The sequence below is a fragment of the Rhineura floridana genome, chromosome 2 (genome assembly GCF_030035675.1).
Source record: "Rhineura floridana isolate rRhiFlo1 chromosome 2, rRhiFlo1.hap2, whole genome shotgun sequence".
In the NCBI taxonomy this organism is placed as follows: Eukaryota; Metazoa; Chordata; class Lepidosauria; order Squamata; family Rhineuridae; genus Rhineura; species Rhineura floridana.
In genome coordinates, this window is record NC_084481.1 from 161370783 (window position 1) to 161393431 (window position 22649).

Below are 22649 nucleotides of genomic sequence, written 5' to 3' on the forward strand. Positions count from 1 at the left end.
TAGTCTACCTTGCAGGGTTCTTGTGACAATAAAATATGGGGAGAAGAGCTATTTGTAGGAAGGGTGAGGTATGTGCATGTAATAAATAAACCAACAGTGTGAATCATAACACAAATACTATTTTATGCCACTCTGATGAGCTTTTAATCTGGTTTCTATTTCTTTATTATAGAAATTTCTGTGCTACCTTTCAACAGGAATTCCCAGAGCAGTTTACATCAAAAGGAAGTACAACATTAATATTAAAAAATAAAATAAAAAAATAAAAAGTTAAAATACAGGTAAAACAAATCAGAAAAATCAATGATGATTAAAAAAGCTCTTAAGAGCCACATTTTTTAAAAAAAACCAGCAGGGTAAAACATAAGTCTAAAAGGCCTGGGAAAGTGAAAAGGTATTTGTCTGGCACCAAAAGCACAAGAAAGTAGGCACCAGGTGGACCATTCTGGTGTGCATTCCATAACTGGAGAGCCGGCACTGAGAAGGATCTATTTGTGTAATTTGTATCTCACCCTTCTTCCCAGGGGAGCACCTGAAGAAGGTCCTCAACAGAATATCTTAATATGAGTAGAGGTACTCTTTCAAGTAGCCTAGTCCTAAGCAATAAAGGGCTTTAAAACCAGGGCTGTGGAGTCGGAGTCAGGAGCAATTTTGGGTGGAGTCGGAGTCGGTAGAAATGTACCAACTCTGACTTCCAAATAAATTTTGATAGACAAGAAGCAATTTTGGGTGGAGTCGGAGTCAGAGTCGGACAGTGGAAAAATAGAGGAGTCAGAGTTGGAGTCGGACAGTGGAAAAATAAAGGAGTCGGAGTCAGACAGTGGAAAAATAGAGGAGTCAGAGTCAGACAGTGGAAAAATAGAGGAGTCGGAGTCAGACAGTGGAAAAATAGAGGAGTCAGAGACGGAGTCAGACAGTGGAAAAATAGAGGAGTCGGAGTCGGAGTCAGACAGTGGGAAAATAGAGGAGTCGGAGTCGGAGTCAGACAGTGGGAAAATAGAGGAGTTGGAGTCGGAGTCAGACAGTGGGAAAATAGAGGAGTCGGAGTCGGAGTCAGACAGTGGGAAAATAGAGGAGTCGGAGTCGGAGTTGGAGACAGACAGTGGAAAAACAGAGGAGTCAGAGTCGGAGTCGGACAGTGGAAAAATAGAGGAGTCGGAGTCGGAGTCAGACAGTGGAAAAATAGAGGAGACGGAGTCGGAGTCAGACAGTGGAAAAATAGAGGAGTCGGAGTCGAAGGTTCGGCGTACTGACTCCACAGCCCTGTTTAAAACCCCAAACTAGCACTTTGAATTAAGCCCACTAATGGATTGGGTGCCAGTATAACTGGAATAGTACTTATTTATTATTTATTGTATTTCTTACCTTTCCTCCAAGGAGCTCAATGTGGGGTACATGGTTCTCCCCTCCCCATTTTATCCTCACAACAACCCTGTGAGGTAGGCTAGCTAGGCTGAGAGACATGTGAATGCCCAAGGTCACCTAGTGAGTTTCATGGCCAAGTGAGGATTTGAAGCCTAGTCTCTCAGGTCCTAGTCCAACACTCTAACCCCTTTGCCACACGTTATATGATCATGATGCCCAGTCCTAGCCACCACATTCTGAACTGCAGCTTCTGAACAGTCTTCAAATACAGCCTCACTTAAGAGCGCTTTACAGTAGTCTAAGCCAGAGGTTATCAAAGGATGGATCACAGAGATTTGGCTTTATATTTAGAAATCAGTTTTAAATTGCGTTGTTTCCATCCCCAGCCTTAGACAGCATGATCGTCAGGAAATCTAGGGGAAATAACATTTGAGGCACCTCTTACCTCCAGGGCTTCTCGTCGTTTCTGGGTCAGAGCCCCAAGATTATCCCACTGGTCACAAATTTTCTGGCACCTGGCATTGACACTTGGCGAATCATAATAATCCAGCTCACTAGCAAAAAGCAGTTTAAAAAAAGCAGTTTACCAAACACATTGATAAAAGTTGGAATCTGTTTATTTAAAAAGCCCTAAAGAAACAGCATAACCTATTAATCCCATTACAAAAATCATAAGAGCCCTGCTGATCAGACTGAAGGTCCATCTAGATGGACCACTGGCCTGATCCAGCAGGCTTTCCTTATACTCTTATCTAGTCCACATCCTGCTTCCGGTAATGACCAGCCAGGGCTCAAAGGCAATAGCTCTCCCACACTTCTTTGTCATTCTCCACTCTCAGCAATTGTCCTTCAGTGACATACAGCCTGTGTACATGGATCACAGCTCTTCAGCTCAGATAAACCCATTTGGGCTTGCAGGTAAAATGAACATATTTTTGATCTCTGTGCTCTGCAGGTGAGGGCCTCCTGCAGATACCATCTTATCAGGAGGTCCATTCTGCATAACATAGGAAGTGGACTTTTAGTGTTGTGGCACCTACACTTTGGAATTCCCTCCTCTTACATATTAAATGTTAAATTTTCAGCACCCACTGAAGACCTTCGTCTTTCAGCAAGCCTTTGAAGTAGCGACTTTATCTCACCCTGCCTCTGTGCTGGAATTGCTTTTTTAAAATGCTTTTAAAGCTGTTTTTTAAAGCTGTTTTTAAGATGTTCTGTTTTAATATATTTTAAAGATGTTTTATTTTAATATGTTTTAAAGTCCTTTGTTTTTAAGATGTTTTAGAGTGTTTTTAGTGTTTTTGTTTGCCGCCCTGGGCTCCTTCTGGGAGGAAGGGCAGGATATAAATCAAATAATAAATAAATAAATAATATATAAATGTCAGAGCTAAGAGGTCCCAGTCTACATTCCTCTTTTTGTGCTCCCTGCTGGCCAAGGTTTTATTCCAAATATGGGTGCTTTCTTATAGTCTTGTGTCCAAAAATGATTACATTTGCCTTTGAGCTCAACAGGTTTACAAAACTTCTGTTGAAAAACCCAGTGATTGGTTATGTGCCCCAAAAGTAAGCCCACTATGTGGAAGCCATACTTGAGTTCTTGTGCAATAGCAGCAATCTGTTCCACTCGGTCCTGATGAGCAGCAAGATCACTTTCAAATGCCTCGTGCTTCTTTAACAGGGCCTTGATCTCTGAGAGTGTGGCAGTTTCATAATCCTGCTGCTGCAACATTGCTTCTTTACCTAAAGGGGGTGCCAAAACACAAGAAAATTAGAAAAAGGTCAAAAAGTATATAGAGTTTCAACAGAGGCCTATGCTTGTTAAAGCATGCTTCTTATTATGAAATACTGGTTCAAACTGCTCTTTGTTTAAGCAGCTGATCCAGTTCAGCTTAAATATCTTTTCCCACTTGCAGGCATCTCATTATGTTGGTGTTGTAATGTAGATGTAGGACTCTTGGTACATATGATGGGAAGCTGCCCAATAACAGCACTATTCTGCTCATGTATCTGCATCTGACTCAGTCTGGCCATGGACACTTTGTGGGTGCCCACATATCCCTGCTGTTTGGGACCTATCAGTTGGACACTGAAGCTGCATCCTAGACCAACGTCCACCTTCAGTGAACCAATGGACTGAGGATTTGACAGCTCTGTCCACTTTTGAACACATGAGCTATCCTGCACAGAAGTGCACAGATACCTATCTGAAAATCTGGTCTGGCATGGATACCTATGTTCAAATAGGATGTGCTGATACCTGCCATGCCAGGCATGTGTGTTCATCTCAAATTGTTAGATTAACATCTATAATTATGTGACCGACTGCCCCCAGCCCTCTTCCCACTTTCGTTCCCCTGCATGCCCCACCTCCTTTTCTTAATATCTTTATTTTCTAAAAACAAAACATAACACCTTTCCTGAATGTGTATACTTGATGAAAAGAGCAGTCTGACATTTTAGCAGGGCAAGTTCTACAGGCCCTACTTATTTGCAAGCGTGAGAAAAAAGAAGTGAGGTAGGCCAGAAGAATGCTGACCCAGAAGGTATAGTCAGGGCAGAACATGGTGAGCCCCAATACCTGGAGACTAATATTTAGGGCAGATTAGTAACTGGAATTTCTAATCGTGTACTGATTTCAGCTGTTTTTGCTGACATTACAGTCACCCAGTGGATAGGTAAGTGGATCTGGATGAGGGCAAGACCTTGTTCTTACCCCTTCCCTATGCTGATATGCTAAAATTATTTATTTCATCTTTAAAATATTGAGTGGGTACAAGTGAAGTTGGCTTGCTGCATGTTTCAAGCATGGCAGCAATTATGCCTATTCCTTAGCATGGCAAGACTTTTTTTCCTGTACAGTCTTACATGCCTGGAAAGGTACCGGAGCAAGAAGCTCTGGACATGGGGAAGATGGTAACTTTGGGGTTGCAAAAAGTATCTGAGAAGTACAGGTTTCTATGTTTTTGTATGGGATGTTCTTGTTTAAATTCTATCTAGAATTAAGTGCCCTTTTAGGCTACTGGTGAGGCTGTGAGCATCTCACAATTTTGCACATGTGCAGAAAATCACAGAATGTGCTAGTGGGCACAGGTCCCTGAGAATTTTCACTTTCATTCTTTTTTTAAACTCTCTCTCTCTCTCTTCTAGCCCTTATGGCTGAAAAAAGAGGCTTAAAATACCTAGTGAATCTTAGATGCCAAGAGGTTAGCTGAATAAGATGTTTAGGGGTCAGGATATCAGTATATTAGTAACCCATGAGGGAAGCATGGCAGACACAGAATAAAGCAGAGGTGGGCAGATTTATGGCTTGCCGGTTCTACTTTGTTGTCCTTTCTATTTTTCCTCCAAGCCTGATGTATAGAACCTTTGGCCCTCAAGATGTTGCTGAACTACAGCTCACATCATCCCTGGTCATTAGGCCATGCTTACTGGGGCTAATGGGAGTTGCAGTTCAGCAACATGTGGAGGACCATCAGTTCCCCACACCTGTTCCTCAGCATAATTTAGAAAATTGGAACTGATAAACAGCTGCAATTCAGAACCACACAAAGACCTACTAATTGATACTATTTTCTGTCTGCCCCTATAATAATACAGGGAAAATATGCTAATTTGCTAATATAAATAATCCTGTAATTTGGACAACCATGATGATGATGATAATGATGTTAATAATAATGTATGTATTTATTATTACCCAGCCCTGGTAATAGGACATATTTAAGAGCTGTTTTACCATCTGTCCAGGATTCATGGATGGAAGCTTTTTGCCGAAACTTCTCAGCCAGGTGATCCAACCGCTCTAATCTTCGAATTTCATTCAAAAGCCACTCCTCATAGCCCTTCTCAGCCTGTTCTAGGCCTCCCCATGCATTATTTATATCCTGTAGCGATCAAAGGAGAAGCACAACACTGTCAAGGAAGGACTGGACAAATTCAAAAGAAAGGAAACATTCTGAAACGTCCTCAGACAGTTTCCCCAAACTGGCTTGTGATTGGCCTGTACTAGTGAAAGGCAGCATCACGCCAGAAAGAGATATGAAAATATAGTTCCAAGCATGAAAATAATCTGATAGAATGGCATCAGCTTGACAGCATTATTACATTAGAGGACAACTGGTTTTCGAAAGAAAAACCATGAAAGCCATTGGACCATTCACAAGCAATTGAGAAAACAAACTCAAGGGTCTGAAGGCTCCCACTAATCTACTAAGGAGTGCTAAGGCTGTAGAGTACCTGTAGTCCTGGGCCATGGATGGGGTGCAGAGCCTGACAGACTGGTAGGCAAGCAACAGCGACAACTGAGCACCAGGAGAGTGGACTTTGGGAACTAGAGGCAAGCAAGGTCTTGGCCAGAGACCAGATGATCTGGACAGCTGCTTCAGCACTGATCTGCCACCTACCGAGGGCTGAAATACTCCAGCAAAGAGTGTTTTCTAGTATCCACCGCACTGGAGGAAATCAGTCGTTAGTTAAAGAGCCAGCAGTTTGGTTCTCAGATATGCACTCCAGCAAGGGTAGTGGATCTCCTACTGCCTCTGGGACTGGTGTGGTGGTGAAGGATGTCTGGATTTGAGGAAATTTCTGTATCTGACAATACTGGCAAGGAAACATTATCAGGAGCAGGAGACAGAGGCTCCTGTTTTGATGCAGGGGTGACTGGGTCCTGGGCAATGAGAATCTGTGACACCCATATTAGCACCCCTTATTCATCAGTGTTTTGTAGTAGTTGGATGACAAGAAAGGGGCATGCTGTCAACTTGCAAAAATCATACCATTTATAGACATTTCTAAATAGAGGGTTATGATCTGTGTGGACCACAGATTGTAGCAAGAAAGTCCATTGGACAGTAATAGGTAGGAATATGATTGGTCTCTTGAAAGTGGCAGTGAAGTATATACCAAGAACATTCACACTTTGCTAAGTAGTTATGCTCAGAAGTCATCAGCCCAACACACTCACCGAGACCATTTTCCCTTCCGAAGGCATGAAGGCTGGCCTGTTGCTAAGTCGCAGCTTAGTCTGCAATGTATTGAAGTTGATTTCCAATTGGCACTTCTCTTGGACTTTGGGAGGCTTGTGAAGGCGACGATAATCTCGGAAATCCTCCAGTTTCTGCTGCATGGCTTGCATGGTGTTCTCTGGTGCCCGATTCTCCAGCCAGGGTATGGTGCGGCGGATCCACTCCAGTAACTGGAAATACCAAGGAGGAAAAAAAATGGGAACAGGTGGGAAATTAGTAACATATCACTGCTAGCATTTAACAGGGCTAAGGGTTAGATTTTCATTAGGACTGTTTGTGCTTTTAAGTCCTGTGATAATCTTGCCTATTCATGGTTACAGTTGTATCTGCTAGAAAAGTTTAGTGGCAGGCAGAAACTCATTTTAACAGATTTGTGGGTTGCATTCAAGTAAGTCCTACTGAGAGTAGATCCATTAAAATTAATGAACCTAAGTTAGCGATGTCCATTAACTTCAATAGGTTTACTCTGAGTAGGACTGGTGTTGAATACTACCCCGTATTTTGTGTGTGGTTTCACAGTTTGATTTCTAGACTTTACATATTTAAAGAACTGGAGCCACAAAATAAGATATGCATGTAATTCACAGTTTCATTTTCAACAGGACTAAACAGTATTTCAAAATCATGCTTTGTGGTTTATTTCTCCTGAGTTTTGGTGACAGACCAATTCTGACGATAGCTTTCCAAGGGCCATATACATTTGTAGCCCCTGTAGCTTTTGAGTTAGGCTATTTTGCGATAGCAGAAAAAGAAAAGAAAAATAAAATCCAATGTTTTTAGCGACTATAGGCTACCTTTGGCAGTTTCTGTAGTCGCATTGGACTTAATTTAACATTTTTGTTTCGCCCGCTAATGTTTCCACTATCTGCAGGCCATCTCCCTACTCACATACTACAATTTCTAACTACTAGTTAATGTGTTCTTCCCTGTAGCTCCAGTATATTTTTTAAAAATTACCAGAGGAGCTTTTACTTACATGACCTAGAAGATCATACTAGAATGAATTTAACATGACTACAGACTCCCCAATTTAAAAGGAGAGACCACTGTATACTTCAAAATATATGCTGCTTTGCACAGATAGGATGCAATACTGAGAAATGCATACATTCTATGGCAGTCTTCACCAGTCTGGTGCCCTGTTAAGAAACTGAAGGTAGCAATACCTACATCACTGGCCAACTTCTCGTAGTCTTCCATTAATTGTTCATTCTCTTGATTAACCGCCAGCACCTTGCAGATACGATTGGCTGCCGTTTCGGCCTACCAAAATGCAGAAAGACAGGAAGAAAAGTATATTGTTAATGGAGATGTTTCATTTAGCTTCCTGAAACTTGCCCTTAGAAAAGGTATAGCCCACTCTGTCTCTAAGGGAATGTCACTGGTCTGAATTCCCCCCACTACCAAGATTTTGAAGTGCTACTGCTGCCATTTCTTGCTTCTCAGGATGACAGACACATTCTGAGAGTTTTGATTTGAATGTGCACTTGCCCTGCCTGAGATGTTTTTCATCATCTAAATGTATTTGCTCATATCCATTTAGGTGTATATGCGCCAATACTTATTGTGATGAATCCAGACTGAGGTTTCATTGCTTCAGACAATTAATTGGGAGTAAGCTCCATTGAATTCAATGGGAGTTATTTCTGAATAGAAGTTTATATGATTGCACTCTAAGGTCACATCAACACCATACATTTAAAGCACATGGTTTCCCCCAAGGAATCTTGGGAACTGCAGTTTACCTCTCACAGAGCTACAATTTCCAGCACCTTTAACAAACTACAGCCTTTAAATGTACTTTTAATGGTGTGGATGTGACTTCAGTTAATGTAACTTAAGTCCAATAGGAACCAAGTAATGACTAATTGTCCTATCGATTTCAAAATTGGAACTAAGTTCCAACAACTTAGTCTGGATCCAATGAATTGCAGGGTGCTGATAATATACCAAAATGGCTTCATCTATATACATCAATGTATGGTATAAGCTACAATGCATAAAGGGGGAAATTATTATTGGAAGTAAAATGTGCCCATCCAAATCTTCTCCAAGACCATCCCATAAAATTATCTATGGTCAAAATCTAATCCCATTTGCCTGATTATGCTTTCAATTTTGCTTGAAGTGATTCTTCCACCTCAGTTTTTAGATGCTACAAGGAATCACTCCACACCAAAAGCATTTTGTCCCTGAAGAAAGTGTGAAGCCATCAACCTAAGGCACTTTTCATCTCAAACGCCTTAGGGTTTTGGAAGAAATATTAACTGCCATTACTCTTCCAAGAGTTCTCATTATTAAATATATGGGATTTTAAAAAAAAGTCCAAACAGGTCTAATCTAAGCATATACGTTTAGGGATAAACACCAGAAATAGTCCTGGGTTTGACTAGTCCATAAACTCATCCAAACGTGCCAATTCAGCCTCCAAATGCCTTGGGGGGGGGACTAAGTGAAATAGGTGACTAAGAAGCAGTAGAAAGAGAAATAAAGCTGTAAGTTCAAAACTGAGTTCAGAGTCCAAAGGGAACTGGCACTATTCATCAGTCCTATGAGGCTGCAAAACTGTCCCTTGTATCTTTTACTTGAACTAGGACATCTGTGCAGTAATACATATCAACTGAATGATTTTAGAGATCTTCAGAGGAAAGTCATTTCATTTTTCTAAAAAAGCAAGCTACTGGTTATTTTCAATTTGAACTCCTTTTTCTATTTCCTTGTTGGGTTTCATTGGAACTACCAAACAACAACTCTCTAGTTCAGCCTTCTCCAGACTAGTGTCCTCCAGATGTTTTGGACTGTAACAAGGGTGGGAATCCTGCCCAAGAGCTGCATTTCCTTCTAAGGGACCACATGTTAATGCTGGGTGGGACAGGAGGCAAAAGTGGACAGAACAATGAATATAATGTATAGTATGTGTTTCTATACACACTCAACACCTCCCTCTTTGTCCTCCACCCAGGCAAGCAAGAGTCACGACCAGAGTTCAAGGACACTTTCCAGCCAAGAAAAAACCCTCAAGGAGGTTGTGTAATAAGGTCTGTGAGGGGTCCAGCCTGGGGAGAGAGGGTGTGGTTGGGCCGGGATGTGTGACCTGGGGAGAATCCCACAGGTCAGATAGAGAGGCATGGAGGCCACCAGGGCTGAGGTTCCTGGACTGTGCTGGCTGGGGCTGATGGGAGCTGTAGTCTAAAAGATCTGGAGAGTACTAGGTTGGGGAAGACTGTCCAACATATCTGAGAGACCATCTCATTCTCCATGCCCCATCACATCCCCCAAGATAGATGAGATCATCTCCTTGCCAATCCAGGACATCTAGGGTATGTCGGCAAGTTTTTCCATTAGGTTCATTGCCAGTTTTCAACACTAGGTCCTCAGAGTGAAGGTCCAAGCATCTTTTAAAAATAAGAACATAAGAAGAGCCTGCTGGATCAGGCCAGTGGCCCATCTAGTCCAGCATCCTGTTCTCACAGTGGCCAACCAGGTGCCTGGGGGAAGCCCGCAAGCAGGACCCGAGTGCAAGAACACTCTCCCCTCCTGAGGCTTCTGGCAACTGGTTTTCAGAAGCATGCTGCCTCTGACTAGGGTGGCACAGCACAGCCATCACGGCTAGTAGCCATTGATAGCCCTGTTAAGACTTCTTTACACCCCTTTACTTTGGCTGGCTTTGGGAGAGAGTTGAGCTTTTTGAGCATCTGATAAAATTATCTTGGTCAGTTTTAGTGATGAGGCAGGATAAAGATATGTATAATAAAGAAAGATTTACTAAAACAAACAAGCAAACAAAAACCTGAAGGGAGGGAGCTTCCATATCAAAACTGACATGACACAGAGCCAATCCCCTGCAATGCTGATATTCACATTCAGTACTAAGCTTTTGGCCCCAGAGAAGATAAGACATAATGGCAACATATACTTTTTTTTGTTTAGGGATGTGCGCTGTTTAAACTAATTATAGCCAGCATTTTATGCCAATGAAAGCTGAATTCTGCAGCAAGAATACATTATGAAAATTGACTGTACATTTGCTTTACTTGCTTATTATTCATATTTTATTTTATACCCATTAATCAAAGAGCTAGATAGGGCACTGAAGCATCATTCTCTGGCCACTACATATCTTACGATTCTGGGCTTACACAGAATTCTGAAAGAGAAACAACCTGCTTTTATCTAACAATGAAAGGACTATGCAGGTTTTCAAATTACACAAGCCTCTTTTAACAAACTGGATATTAAGACAGTTACATTCTCAGCTATTTACGGAGCAAGACTGTCTCCTCACACAAATACTTTTAGCCACTTCAAGTCGGCAGTGGCTTTTAACACATCTTTGAAAGATCTCTTTGGTGCTGTTTTTAAATGCATTGTATTATACATGTAAATTGCAGAGGGAAAGAGTTGTGTTATACTGCCACTATCTGTATTTGTAATAAACAGTAAGTTTGCTCTATTAAGAAACTAGCTACTTTTCTGGTCTCCTCCTAAAAACCTGCATGTACGGAGACTCACATCTTCTCTGAGTAACCTGTTCCACTGTCCAGTAGGTGTACTTTCATTAATGCATGGGTAAGTACAGATAAAACTTAGACAAGGTCATGTTCACAGACGCTTCCTGAAAGTTACTAGACTAATGCTACCTAGACAACAGGTAAATCTAGATGGTGGCAATAATGCTTCACTGCTTTGCCTCAATGCCACATTAAGTAAGAACAGCATAGATATGGTGTTTAGGTCAGCCTTTCCCAACTAGTGGGCCACCAGATGTTGTTGGACCACAACTCCCATCAGCCTCAGCCAGCATTGCCAATGGTTAGGAAAGATGGGAATTGTGGCCCAACAACAGCTGGTGGCCCACTAGTTGGGAAAGGCTGGTCTAGGTGAATGAGTGTAGGCATAATATAATATGTGTATAAAATAATGTGGACACCTGTCTTTTCACCATCATAGATTAATGCTGGGATCCTGAAATGCTAGCTACCAAACTAAAGCTTAATCAAAAGGCAAGCCAGTACATTTCCACAACGTATTAAAAACATATTATTTAAACCCATTTAGTGATAAAAGACATCCATGCAGTTTAGTGTTATGAAAGTTAGAAGCAGTTAGGGGGGAAAAGTAAACTAACCAAAGCAAGTGTATGTGTAGAAATACATAGACACGCACATACACACAAATCATATGAACGAAAAGCAGCCAGTCACATACACGTCATGGCAGGCTGGGGCCCCTGTACCTTTAAAGACTCAGTATAAGAGAATGAAAGAAGCAGAAAGTTGATCATGTGACCTCCCCTTCAGGGCTGGTAGCAGTAATGAGAAATCTGAATGAGAAATGGAGCGACATCACAATAAGTCACCTTGTCAAGAAAGAGGGCAGAGCTTGAAAAGACACTCTGTGCTCCTGGGCCTAGGCTGAAACACATGCTTACTGATCACTCTGTTTTAAACCCAGATTTGGAACCTGTATCTCTCAGCAGCTGGCTAATGGAAGGCTAGCACTGGGAACGCTTCAAAGGGAAAGGAACTGTACTCTTTCCTCAAGGTCACAAATTCACTGGCTGGAGTGATCAGCCAGCTGACTCTGCAATCAATTTTAAAAAACCCTTCATTTAATATCAGCCTGGTCTTGATGCTTTAATAACTAATTGTTAATTCTTCCTCAAATTATTTGGTTCAGCGGCAAATATTTTATAAATGAGCAATTTGGCATCTTGGGTACTGGCACTAATTGCTGGCTAGACATGGGCCCTAGTAATGTCAACAATCAAATTCAGATAATAATTAAAGAGAATTAATACTGGATTAGTATTACTTTAAAGTGCAAAGTTAAATAATTGCTTTCTGTTTGTTGGGTTCCACCTGAAATGTGGTTTCAGTCAACAAATTTACACTTGTTGGAAATCCCCTACTGAAACACTACCTTCCCTTTGTAAAGAAGTGAAATAAGTGAATCCACAAATTCAAATAGAATTTTCACTTATTAATGTATGTTAACTTCAGCTTTATCAAAAAGTGCTCTGAACAAATAAGGGTAAAGCACTAAGGACTCTGCGTTCTGCTAAATTTCAGATTATGTACCGAAGACCATCTTCCACCAACCATATCTGTCAACTATCCAAATGTTATGCAACGGATGTTCTCATTTGTATCTTATCAGTAGTTTCAAGGCATCAGCTACTTTGCCTATGGCAATAGGCGCCAACCAGGCACCAAACAAAGCTGTTGTGTTCTAGTCTTGAAAGCTACAGTTTTGGGATCCATAGTCTAGGTTCTCTACTAAACAAGCTATATACTAAAGGCAGAGTAGTTTTACACAATTTCAGGGTAAGAAAACTGCAAACATGATTTTTGAGCAAAGTTTGAATGCACCCTGCAGACTTATGTTTTTCTGCAGATTTTCTGTAAGCACTTTTTTGTGCTGAAGGCAGAATTAGTGAGTTAAATGTATTTAAAAAAAACCTATTTAGAAGGTCTGCTGTCACTGTTTTTAAACATAATGGGTGACATGCAGTGTTGTCTGCCAGTTTAAGCAACAGAAAGCTGCTCGCACAATGGGACTTCCAGTTTCTCTTCTCCCCCATCCAATTCCTCCGTGTGCCCCCCCAAATCTACTCCAATGGGTCCCCCAGCCCCCCAGAACAGATTTGGGGGTACATGGGGGGCTACAAGGGAGAGGAGAGGAATAAGAAGTCCCATAGTGTAAGTGGTCACCAGCATGCATTATGTTGGATCTCACCTGGTATGGAGAATTAGGACCAATTAATAAATTTCCAAGGTGACATGAGAGCAGACCACAGGGAAGTGAGTTTTTCAGCAGCTAACATGGCATGTGGGCAAAATTTGAATTAGGCCTCACAGTGAACATTTTCAATTTAGTTTGTAATATTTCAGCTTAGCTTGGACTTTCATCTATGTCTTGAAACCCTTATGAATTTGGCAACAAATCTGGGACAGGAAACAGGTTGTGCATGCTCATTTTCATTATAATGTGACTGCACAATGGGAAAATAGGGTCCAAGAAAGAGTTTTTTGGAATGGTTGCCTGGTGCAATAAGGGAGAGTCTCTGAATTAGTTACATTATCAGCTATCCTTATTAGAGCTGAATTGCCTAATGTGAGCTTGAGGAGCTTAAACTAAGGTCTATTTTCCCCTTGACATCTTATACTCAGGTACAGAGAAATACAGTTAGTGCCAGGCCTGAATGATGCACGTGTGTTTATATCAAAGCTTTCCCACACAATGCATCTCTAAGCAGTGATTCAGAATTGATAGAAGTCAGATATTTTGTAGTTGAGTACAAAATGTCAAGGGAGGAGAGATCAGCTGAGAGATGATTACACAGATTATAAAAAGGGGGGTAAGGAAACACCACAAATGGTACAAGGAAGGAAAGCACCAGAACTACCAGCAGAGAAGGACACAAATGGGTGGGAGCAAAGAGAAGCAACAGGGGGGGGCAGAGAAGGAGTTAAGAGGTGTATGCAGAGACTGTGATAATCAATTCTGCCATCAAGGGCTGGCTGTTTTGGAAAGATGTAACAGAACAGCCACCCCAACTTAATAGAGTTCAGCCTTAAAGTAATAACTTAACCGAGCAGGAACTCAATGAGCATGACATCTACAGAATGAGACCTTCAGAGGTCCCCTCTTGGGAGTGCTCCCAGCAAATCAGAAGTGGCTGTTGTTTTTTTAAAGAAGCCCATATAGGCATGACTAGATTCCACTGACAGTAAAGCAGCAACAAAGGAGGGATTTTGTTTTTATGGTTACGTAAAATGCTGAGTAGCAATTTTCAGACTTGACTTAGAAAAGTAGCTGCTCAGAAATTAACAAGCACTATGGGTATACTGTCAATAGTAACTGAGACCTCTTGCTTATATATAAAAAAACCCCATTGAACAACTGGTTTTAGGTTGCATGAATGAAGACCAAACTACACATGATGCTCATTCATGCATAGCTTTTCTGAAACATTGTTTTAACAAAGTCCAGCTGCACAAATGACAATCTGGAGCAAAAGATCCATATGGAGGAAAATATCAGAGAACTTCTGTAACTGAGCATCACATGGAGTTTCAGCCTCAGCCATTTAGTACTACAGTAATTATTACTCATGGCTAAAAACAGTTACAGGGCTGGTTCTTTAAAACACTCCCAAAGGCTTAACACTGCCAGTGGTGGACTAGCATTGCAAAAATGACTGAGTATAGAAAGCTCTAAGGGAACCAGCACCCAGCTGCAGCTAACTGGGCACCTTGCAATATGCAGACATCACGTCTCTCAATGTACTGAATATATTCTCTTATCTTAACTTGGACCAGCGTGGCTGCAACCTGTGAGTTTTAGGCAAGGCGATTTGTCTAGGAAAAGGCAGAGATCTACTACACTGAAAGAAATCCACTGAGTTCTCAACAAAGCTAAAGGGTATTTAACACCCAAGATGCTAAGGATGTGGCGACAATGTTATAGCTCAATATGACAGCCAACACTGGATTCCATACCTCTAATAATTTAGGATATCTCCCTCTAAATTTGGTGGGCAGAAAACAGAAGGAGGAGGAGGGGTTTGTTAGGAGTAAAGTCTCACCTTCTGCGCACCTGAGAAGGCGTGGTAGTAACATGAAACATAGGTCATAATGGCCTTCTCATCCGGCCTTAGCGTGCCTATAATATCTGTGCAAAGAAGGAGAAGAGGTTGAAAGGATAAAGTAAGAAGCAGCACACAGAATAAAATAAACAGTCATGGGTGGTAAGAGAGGGGGGAAACTTCCCATCATGCATTGCAGGACAGGCCAAACAGATTTCCATGCGGAGAGCTAGGAATTCGGATCAGAATGTGACTGGCAGGTTTGGCTTTGTGGACTCCTGTGGCACGTGTTCCCACCTCCCATTTTCAGCTTTAGTTTCTTAGCAACTATTCTAGTCCACATAACTTTGACACAACTCCACAGTCAGTAGGTTCAGCCCACTCACAAACAGGAACAAAACAAACATTGTCTGGGGGACTAAACTGTCAGTTCTGTATGCCTACTCTACTCACAGGAGTAAACTTGATAAAGGCCCTATATAAAAGTTGTAAGGCATGACAAAATATGGATGCAAGGTGAAGGATACTAGTTCTGGCAGTCCCAGTGCTTGCAGTCCCAGGAGGGCCATCCCATGTCAGTTTTCTGAACGTGGACATCATCCCCAAGTGCTGCAAGCACAGTTGCCAGAAATTCCATGTATATAACTGCAGATCAAAAATTGCTGAATGTTTCCACTCATGTGCAGTGGAAAAGAATGTAGCTTTTCTAAAAAATTGTTTTAACAAAATCCAGCTGCAGAAATGACAATCTGGAGCAATCTGGTATAGCAGATTTTAAGGCACCATACAATTGCAATAAGTGACAGAGTACCAGTTGGGTCAGTGATATTACAGGGAAGTTCTGAAAATGCATCTCTTCTCTCTCAAGCATTGTCATACTGGTTCCCATTCATTTTTGAAGACACAGATACGCATATCTGTCTATTTGGGTGAGGATGGGCAGACTTCAACATTGCATCGTCTACTTTCTGTTAGAAACCCTGTGGTCTACTAATGTGTTTTGACCATACAAAGCAAGAGCACATATTCAGAATCTCTTAAAAGTTAAGGCATAACTAATCTGTAAGTGATGCTGATTGTGCATGCTTGCTTAAGATCATGAAAATCATCAGGCTTCTGAAAACCAGTTGCCGGAAGCCTCAGGAGGGGAGAGTGTTCTTGCACTCGGGTCCTGCTTGCGGGCTTCCCCCAGGCACCTGGTTGGCCACTGTGAGAACAGGATGCTGGACTAGATGGGCCACTGGCCTGATCCAGCAGGCTCTTCTTATGTTCTTATGTTCTTATGAGGACTGCCCTGCTTGATCAGACCATCCATCCAGTTGCTGGAAACCGCAGGAGGGGAGAGTGCTCTTGCACTCAGGTCCCACTTGCAGGTTTCCCATGGGCAACTAGTTGGCCACTGTGAGAACAGGATGCTGGACTAGATGGGTCATTGGCCTGATCCAACAGGATCATCTTATGTTCTTATCTAGTTCAGTATTTTTATTATTTTTGCAAGAATCCCAGAAACCAGTAGGTGGTGCATTGGTGGATTGTGGAATAACTTCTACCCACCATTTAAACTGTATCTGAATGTAGCTTGGGAAAGGTTAACATATAGTCAAGTTTTGAGGAAAGTGCCATAACTTCCTGGATCCACTTTCAAGCTTTGCTCTACTTGCATCTTTCCTTGGAAATGCATAATTTGCTTCCCAGTGTCACATTTTCATGTATTTTAATAATTTCATCTGTCACTTTTCAAAGAAAGCACCTCATAAACCTGATGCCCAAGAGGGAAAGGGATGTAGCTTAGTGGTTAGAGCATCTGCTTTCTACGCAAAATGTGCCAGATTCAGTCACCTGGTAGGGCTGGACAAGAACTCTATCTGAAACCCTGGAGAGCTACTACCAGTCCATGTAGACAATACTGAGCTAGATGGAGCAATGGTTTGACATTGTATAGATCTTCACAGCAGCTGGCAACAGCTGGCAATATAACTATATTCACAGAGGTTGCAATTCTATGCACACTTACTTTGGAGCAGACTCCACTGAACTCAGTGTGACTTCTGATTAAACATGCACAGACTGGTCCTACACAGCCCATTTGATCTATGCCAAGTTCAGAGATATCAAAGAACAGTTGATTCATCAAACTGCAATACTCAATGGCAACTTCCTGTTTGAGACATTTCTTTCAGTAATGTTTTCAGAGGAGTTGGAAAACAGAATGCACATTTACTACTCTGTGGCATCCAGATTTTATTTCTGAAAATTATGCATGTTTGCAAAGGAAGGAGGGCCAATCACACCTGCTATGAGTGATCAGCAAAGCAATTCAGCATGGACTGGCATGCAGAATGTTACGTTGCTGGGTCACTATACATGACAACGGAATACTGTTTTTTCCTGGTTAAAAATTTCCTGAGACTCACCTCTAGAGAGATACTTTATCCTATGGATAAAAGCAGAGCTCCCAATGCCATCAAAGTGATCCACAGACTTGTACAGAAGAATGGATTTGCACTACATCACTGACTGTAGGATTGTGTTTGACCAATCTGGACCCCTAAAATGATACATGGAGTGCCATTCTGAGCCAACAAGCCAACTCTGCCAAAAATAATAATAAAGATGCCCGTAGCTAGATAGGAGAGAGAGAAAGAAAAAAGGTTTGGACATTAGCAAGAGGACCAGGTGCGCTGTGTGGAGGGAGCTTGGAATCCTGCGATACCTTCTGTGCTCCTGAGAAGGCGTGGTAGAAGCTAGAAACATAGGTCATGATGGCCTTCTCGTCAGGGCGGGCTGTTCCAACAATGTCTGTCAAAGAAAACCTGAAGTTAAAGAGCATATCAACTGATGGGACGTGAGCAAAGTGAGAGGGATAACCAAAAGTAGTGGGGGCACCAAGTGAGGGATGGGTGTGAATATTAGAACCTACACATCCTGTTTTACAGACTTTCTTGGCAGAAGACTTTAGGACAATCGCCCATGCCCTCTTCCCCTCACTACCAAAAAAAAAACAAAAAACCCCACCTTCCAAAACAGAAGGGTATCTTTTTTAGCAAGAAGATGGAAGATGATCCCAGGCTGCTGTTTCATTGAATGCAAACCACTGCTTCCCTCTCTAAACCACCTTTTGCAGCATTCTCAGCATGTTGTTGGTCTGAGTTTTTGAAGCACCTGTTACTCAGTGAGAGAAGTGGGTGATTATCAACTCTTAAGCTCAGGCCATGCAATGTTTTCTGAAATGTTTCCTTGCTGCTATGATTATGGTGATGGAGAACATTACATGCTCCGGCACAAAAAGAGAACTATACTGCCATGTACCTAGCCATTTGCTTCTTCTGTGAGCTTTTTGGGGACCTAAATGTGCCTCAGTACCTTGTCATAGATCTTTTTGGTGACAATCCCAAAGAGTAAGAAATGCTCTTAATAACAGAGCCAGCAACTTGGGGATTCTTGAGGCTACTTCCTACGGATGAAGAAAGAGGCCTCATAAACTGCATCTAAAACCATACTGTGCATGTGAAAAGTTCTGATACAGATGATTTAAAACAAATTGAACAGTAGATGGCAGTCAGATCTAGCAGAATATGTCTTCCACTTTTGCTTACAAAAGGTACCTGGATAGAGGTAATCAGACCATAGCCAGCAGAAAATGTTCTCTCACATTTTTAGAAAAAAAGAAAATGTCATGAAAGGGCCTGAGGAAAAAACAGAAAACTGTGGATTGCAGTGCCTGTGTAGATATTCAAACTGCAAAGATGACAACATGGCAAAAGGGGAACTGGTAATATTGAAAATCAGAGTAAAGCTAAAGAAGAACAAAGCAATCATAATGCCAAAATACAATTTAAATAATATCCCAGAAGAATATAAAGAACTAATAAGGAACAGATTTGAGGCATTAAACTTAGTTGATAGAGAACCAGAAGAACTATGGATTGAAGTCAGAGACATCAGGGAAGAATGCAAAAAGACAATACCACTAGTTAAAAAGAGAGAAAGACCTCAATGGATGACTGAAGAAACTCTTAAAATGGTTAAAGAGAGAAGGAAAGCAAAAGCAAAAGGAGATAGAAACATGGTCAGAACTCTAAATGCAATAATACAGCAACTAGTTATGTAGGGACAAAGAGAACTATTACAATAGTTATTGTTTAGAAACAGAAGAGGACAAAAAAGATAGAACAAGAGTCCTATTCCAAAAGATTAGAGAAATTACAGAAAATTTAAAACAAGAGTAGGGATGTTGAATAATCAACAGGGAAACACACTGACTGACCGAGATAAAATAAAAGGAAGATGGAAGCAATACACTGAAGAACTCTATAAAAGAGATGCAAGGATGACAGATTCATTCATGGAGGAACTGTATGATGAAGAACCAAAACTTTTAAAATGTGAGGTGAAAGCTGCTCTTAAAATACTTGGAAGAAACAAACCACGAGGAACAGATGGCATACCAATAGAGTTGCTACAAGTTACTGAGACTGAATCTGCCCAAATTTTGACAAAAAATTGTCAATAAATATGGAAAACTAAACATACTGGAAGCATTCAATATATATCCCAATTCCAAAGAAAGAGGATCCCAAGGAATGCAGTAATTATCAAACTATTGACTTAATATCCCATGCAAGTAAAGTAATGCTCAAGATCCTACAAGAAAGGCTCTTACCATAGATGGAGCGAGAAATGCCAGATGTCCAAGCTGGATTTAGAAAAGGAAGAGGTACCAGAGATCATATCAAAAACATATGTTGGATAATGGAACAGACAAAGGAATTTCAGACGAAAATCACCCTGTGCTTTATAAATTACAGCAAATCCTTTGATTGTGTAGATTATTAAAAACTATGGAATGCTTTAAAAGAAATGGGGGTGCCACAGCATCTGATTGTCCTGATGCGCAACCTATACTCTGGACAAGAGGCTACTGTAGGACAGAATATGGAGAAACCAACTGGTTCCCAATCGGAAAAGGTCTGAGACAGGGATGTATTTTATCACCCTATTTGTTTAATCTATATGCAGAACATATGATTCGGAAAGCAGGAAGATGAAGGAGGTGTGAAGAAATATGAATAATTTAAGATATGCAGATGATACCATACTACTAGCAGAAACCAGTAATGATTTGAAACGAATGCTGTTGAAAGTTAAAGAGGAAAGCACAAAAGCAGGATTACAGCTGAACGTCAAGTAATGACAACAGAAGAGTTATGTAAATTTAAAGTTGACAACGAGGACATTGAAGTTGTCAAGGATTATCAATACCTTGGCACAGTCATTAACCAAAATGGAGACAATAGTCAAGAAATCAGAAGAAGGCTAGGACTTGAGAGGGCAGCTATGAGAGAACTCGAAAAGGTCCTCCAATGCAAAGATGTATCACTGAACACTAAAGTCAGGATCATTCAGACCATGGTATTCCCGATCTTTATGTATGGATGTGAAAGCTGGACAGTGAAAAAAGTGGATAGGAGAACAGTCAACTCATTTGAAATGTGGAGTTGGAGGAGAGCTTTGCGGATACCATGGACCACAAAAAAGAAAAATAATTGGGTTTAAATAAATTAAACCAGAGCTATCACTAGAAGCTAAAATGATGACACTGAGGTATGGGCACATACTTTGGGCACATAATGAGAAGACACGATTCACTAGCAAAGACAATAACGCTGGGGAAAAAAGAAGTGAGTAGAAAAAGAGGAAGACCAAACAAGAGATGGATTGATTCCATAAAGGAAGCCACAGACCTGAACTTACAAGATTGAACAGGGTGGTTTATAACAGATGCTACTGGAGGTTGCTGATTCATAGGGTTGCCATAAGTCGAAATTGACTTGAAGGCACATAACAACAACAACAAACATCTGTACCCAGGAATCTAGGTACGGAGAACTGAAGGTTACAGTGGTCACGTGCTGGAGCCCTTCGTTTTGATGAATACGTGTGGTGGCTCAGGGAATAAAATGCCCAGCAAAACATAACTAATATGTGGGAGATAATGCATGATGATCTGCCTTTGGTTCCCCCTGTCATTATGTACTGTAGAGTGACTATGCCTTTTGCTGTTTGTTGAGAATTCAGCTTGTTTGTCCCTGGTGGAGTCCCCAGCCCAGCCCAAAACAGGTGTCCAGTTATAACTTAATTCTACAAAAACAAGCTCCAGAGCAATTTGGGGAAATATAGAACACACCAGGCTTATATGGGAGAAAGCATAAACAAAACCCTGCTATTACTCATCATAGGTCTGGTTGATACATTTTTGGTGATGTATAGAGCCTACTTCCATTATGGTCAGATCTCATGTCACCCTGGTAACTTTTGAACAGAATTATGTGGCAGATCATGTTAGAAGGTCCCATATCCATGCTGCTCCTCTCTAGGGGCCCTGACATAGAAACTTGCACTATCTGCACATCCCATGTTTTTCTACTATTCAAAGGTTATCAGGATAGGATCCAGCTAACCAAAAGGAATTCCAATGCTACAGCAATAACATGTAGGAGGACTTATTCTAGCCTAAATATTCGATAAGGAGGGGAAACATTTGGAAGATCAAGTATATGTTGAAAGTTTGTCAAATTTCTTTGGAAGGAAGGGGGGAAATCAATCAAAATTGGATTCTACTTTACCTTCTGCATCTAACATCTTGGGGATATCTAGGTACCTTTCAGCCACATCAAAAGCTGTATTCAGGTTAGTGAGAGGATCATCCTAGGAAAGAAACAGTTTAAGTTAGCAATAAGTAAATATATGACAGAAGAAAGAATTTAATACTAGATGAGATCACTGGAGTCCTCTTCCAGACATAACTCCAGCATTAACCTGTTGCATATACCACATACAGTAACTATCCATTTAACATCCCCTGCCCAGATTGTTTGCATTGAGTGAACTAGGTCAGGGGCAGAGCTTGGAAAAGTTACTTTTTTGAACTACAACTCCCATCAGCCCCAGCCAGCGCCATGCTGGCTGAGGCTGATGGGAGTTGTAGTTCAAAAAAGTAACTTTTCCAAGCTCTGGTCAGGGGTTCCCAAACTGTGCTCCATGGACCACAAGCAGTCCTCAGACTTCATTCAGGTGGTCTGTGGCATGTTCCTGTGAAATATTTATATTGATGGTTAATATCATCTTTAATGCTTCTTATATTGTATAAGATTATACGATTATTTTTTATATTGTATTTTATTGTATTACTGTTTGAATACTGTGTAATGCAAATAGTAATGCCATAAAATACAATATAAGAAATAAAAGAAGCAATAAAATACAATTTAAAAAACATACGGCATCCACCACAGTGCGTTATAATAACTGCAACACAGAGAAAAATCATTAAAGGGTCTTCCAAGACGATCAGCAATTTTCAAGTTGTCAATAGGGAAACAAAGCTTGAACTAGGTGGTGGAGTGCTGGCATATCCCCATTTTCCATCATCACCACCCCATGAATGTGATAAAAGGCAACTATAGGCAATATTCAACTAACTAGTTGCATTGGTGCTAAAGTTAATGCTAGCGCATCAGGGTTTCCCACTGTCCTCCCCCCTGTGCCATCCCCAAATTTGCTCTGGAGGGTTGGGGGAACCCCAGAACAGATTTAAGGGGTGCAAGGGGGAGGAGAGAGAATGTTCCATTGCACAAGGAAAATTCCTTGCGCTGAAGGAATTATCTACT

General features: G+C 41.1%; 1 protein-coding gene across 6 annotated transcripts in view; it reads right to left on the reverse strand.

The window, feature by feature from the left end:
* ACTN1 (actinin alpha 1) overlaps positions 1-22649 on the reverse strand; it is a 122464-nt gene that overhangs the window by 17166 nt on the left and 82649 nt on the right. For 4 of the 6 annotated variants that reach the window (XM_061611125.1, XM_061611124.1, XM_061611127.1 and 1 more), the window contains 7 exons: positions 21606-21687; positions 17693-17778; positions 7560-7652; positions 6329-6559; positions 5102-5249; positions 2955-3105; positions 1811-1919 (listed from right to left, as the gene is read on the reverse strand). In XM_061611125.1, the coding sequence (XP_061467109.1) occupies positions 1811-1919; positions 2955-3105; positions 5102-5249; positions 6329-6559; positions 7560-7652; positions 17693-17778; positions 21606-21687 (900 nt within the window). Of the gene's footprint in view, positions 1-1810; positions 1920-2954; positions 3106-5101; positions 5250-6328; positions 6560-7559; positions 7653-14979; positions 15066-17692; positions 17779-21605; positions 21688-22649 lie in introns of all 6 variants that reach the window. The other 2 variants (XM_061611130.1, XM_061611129.1) reach the window with 1 other exon arrangement.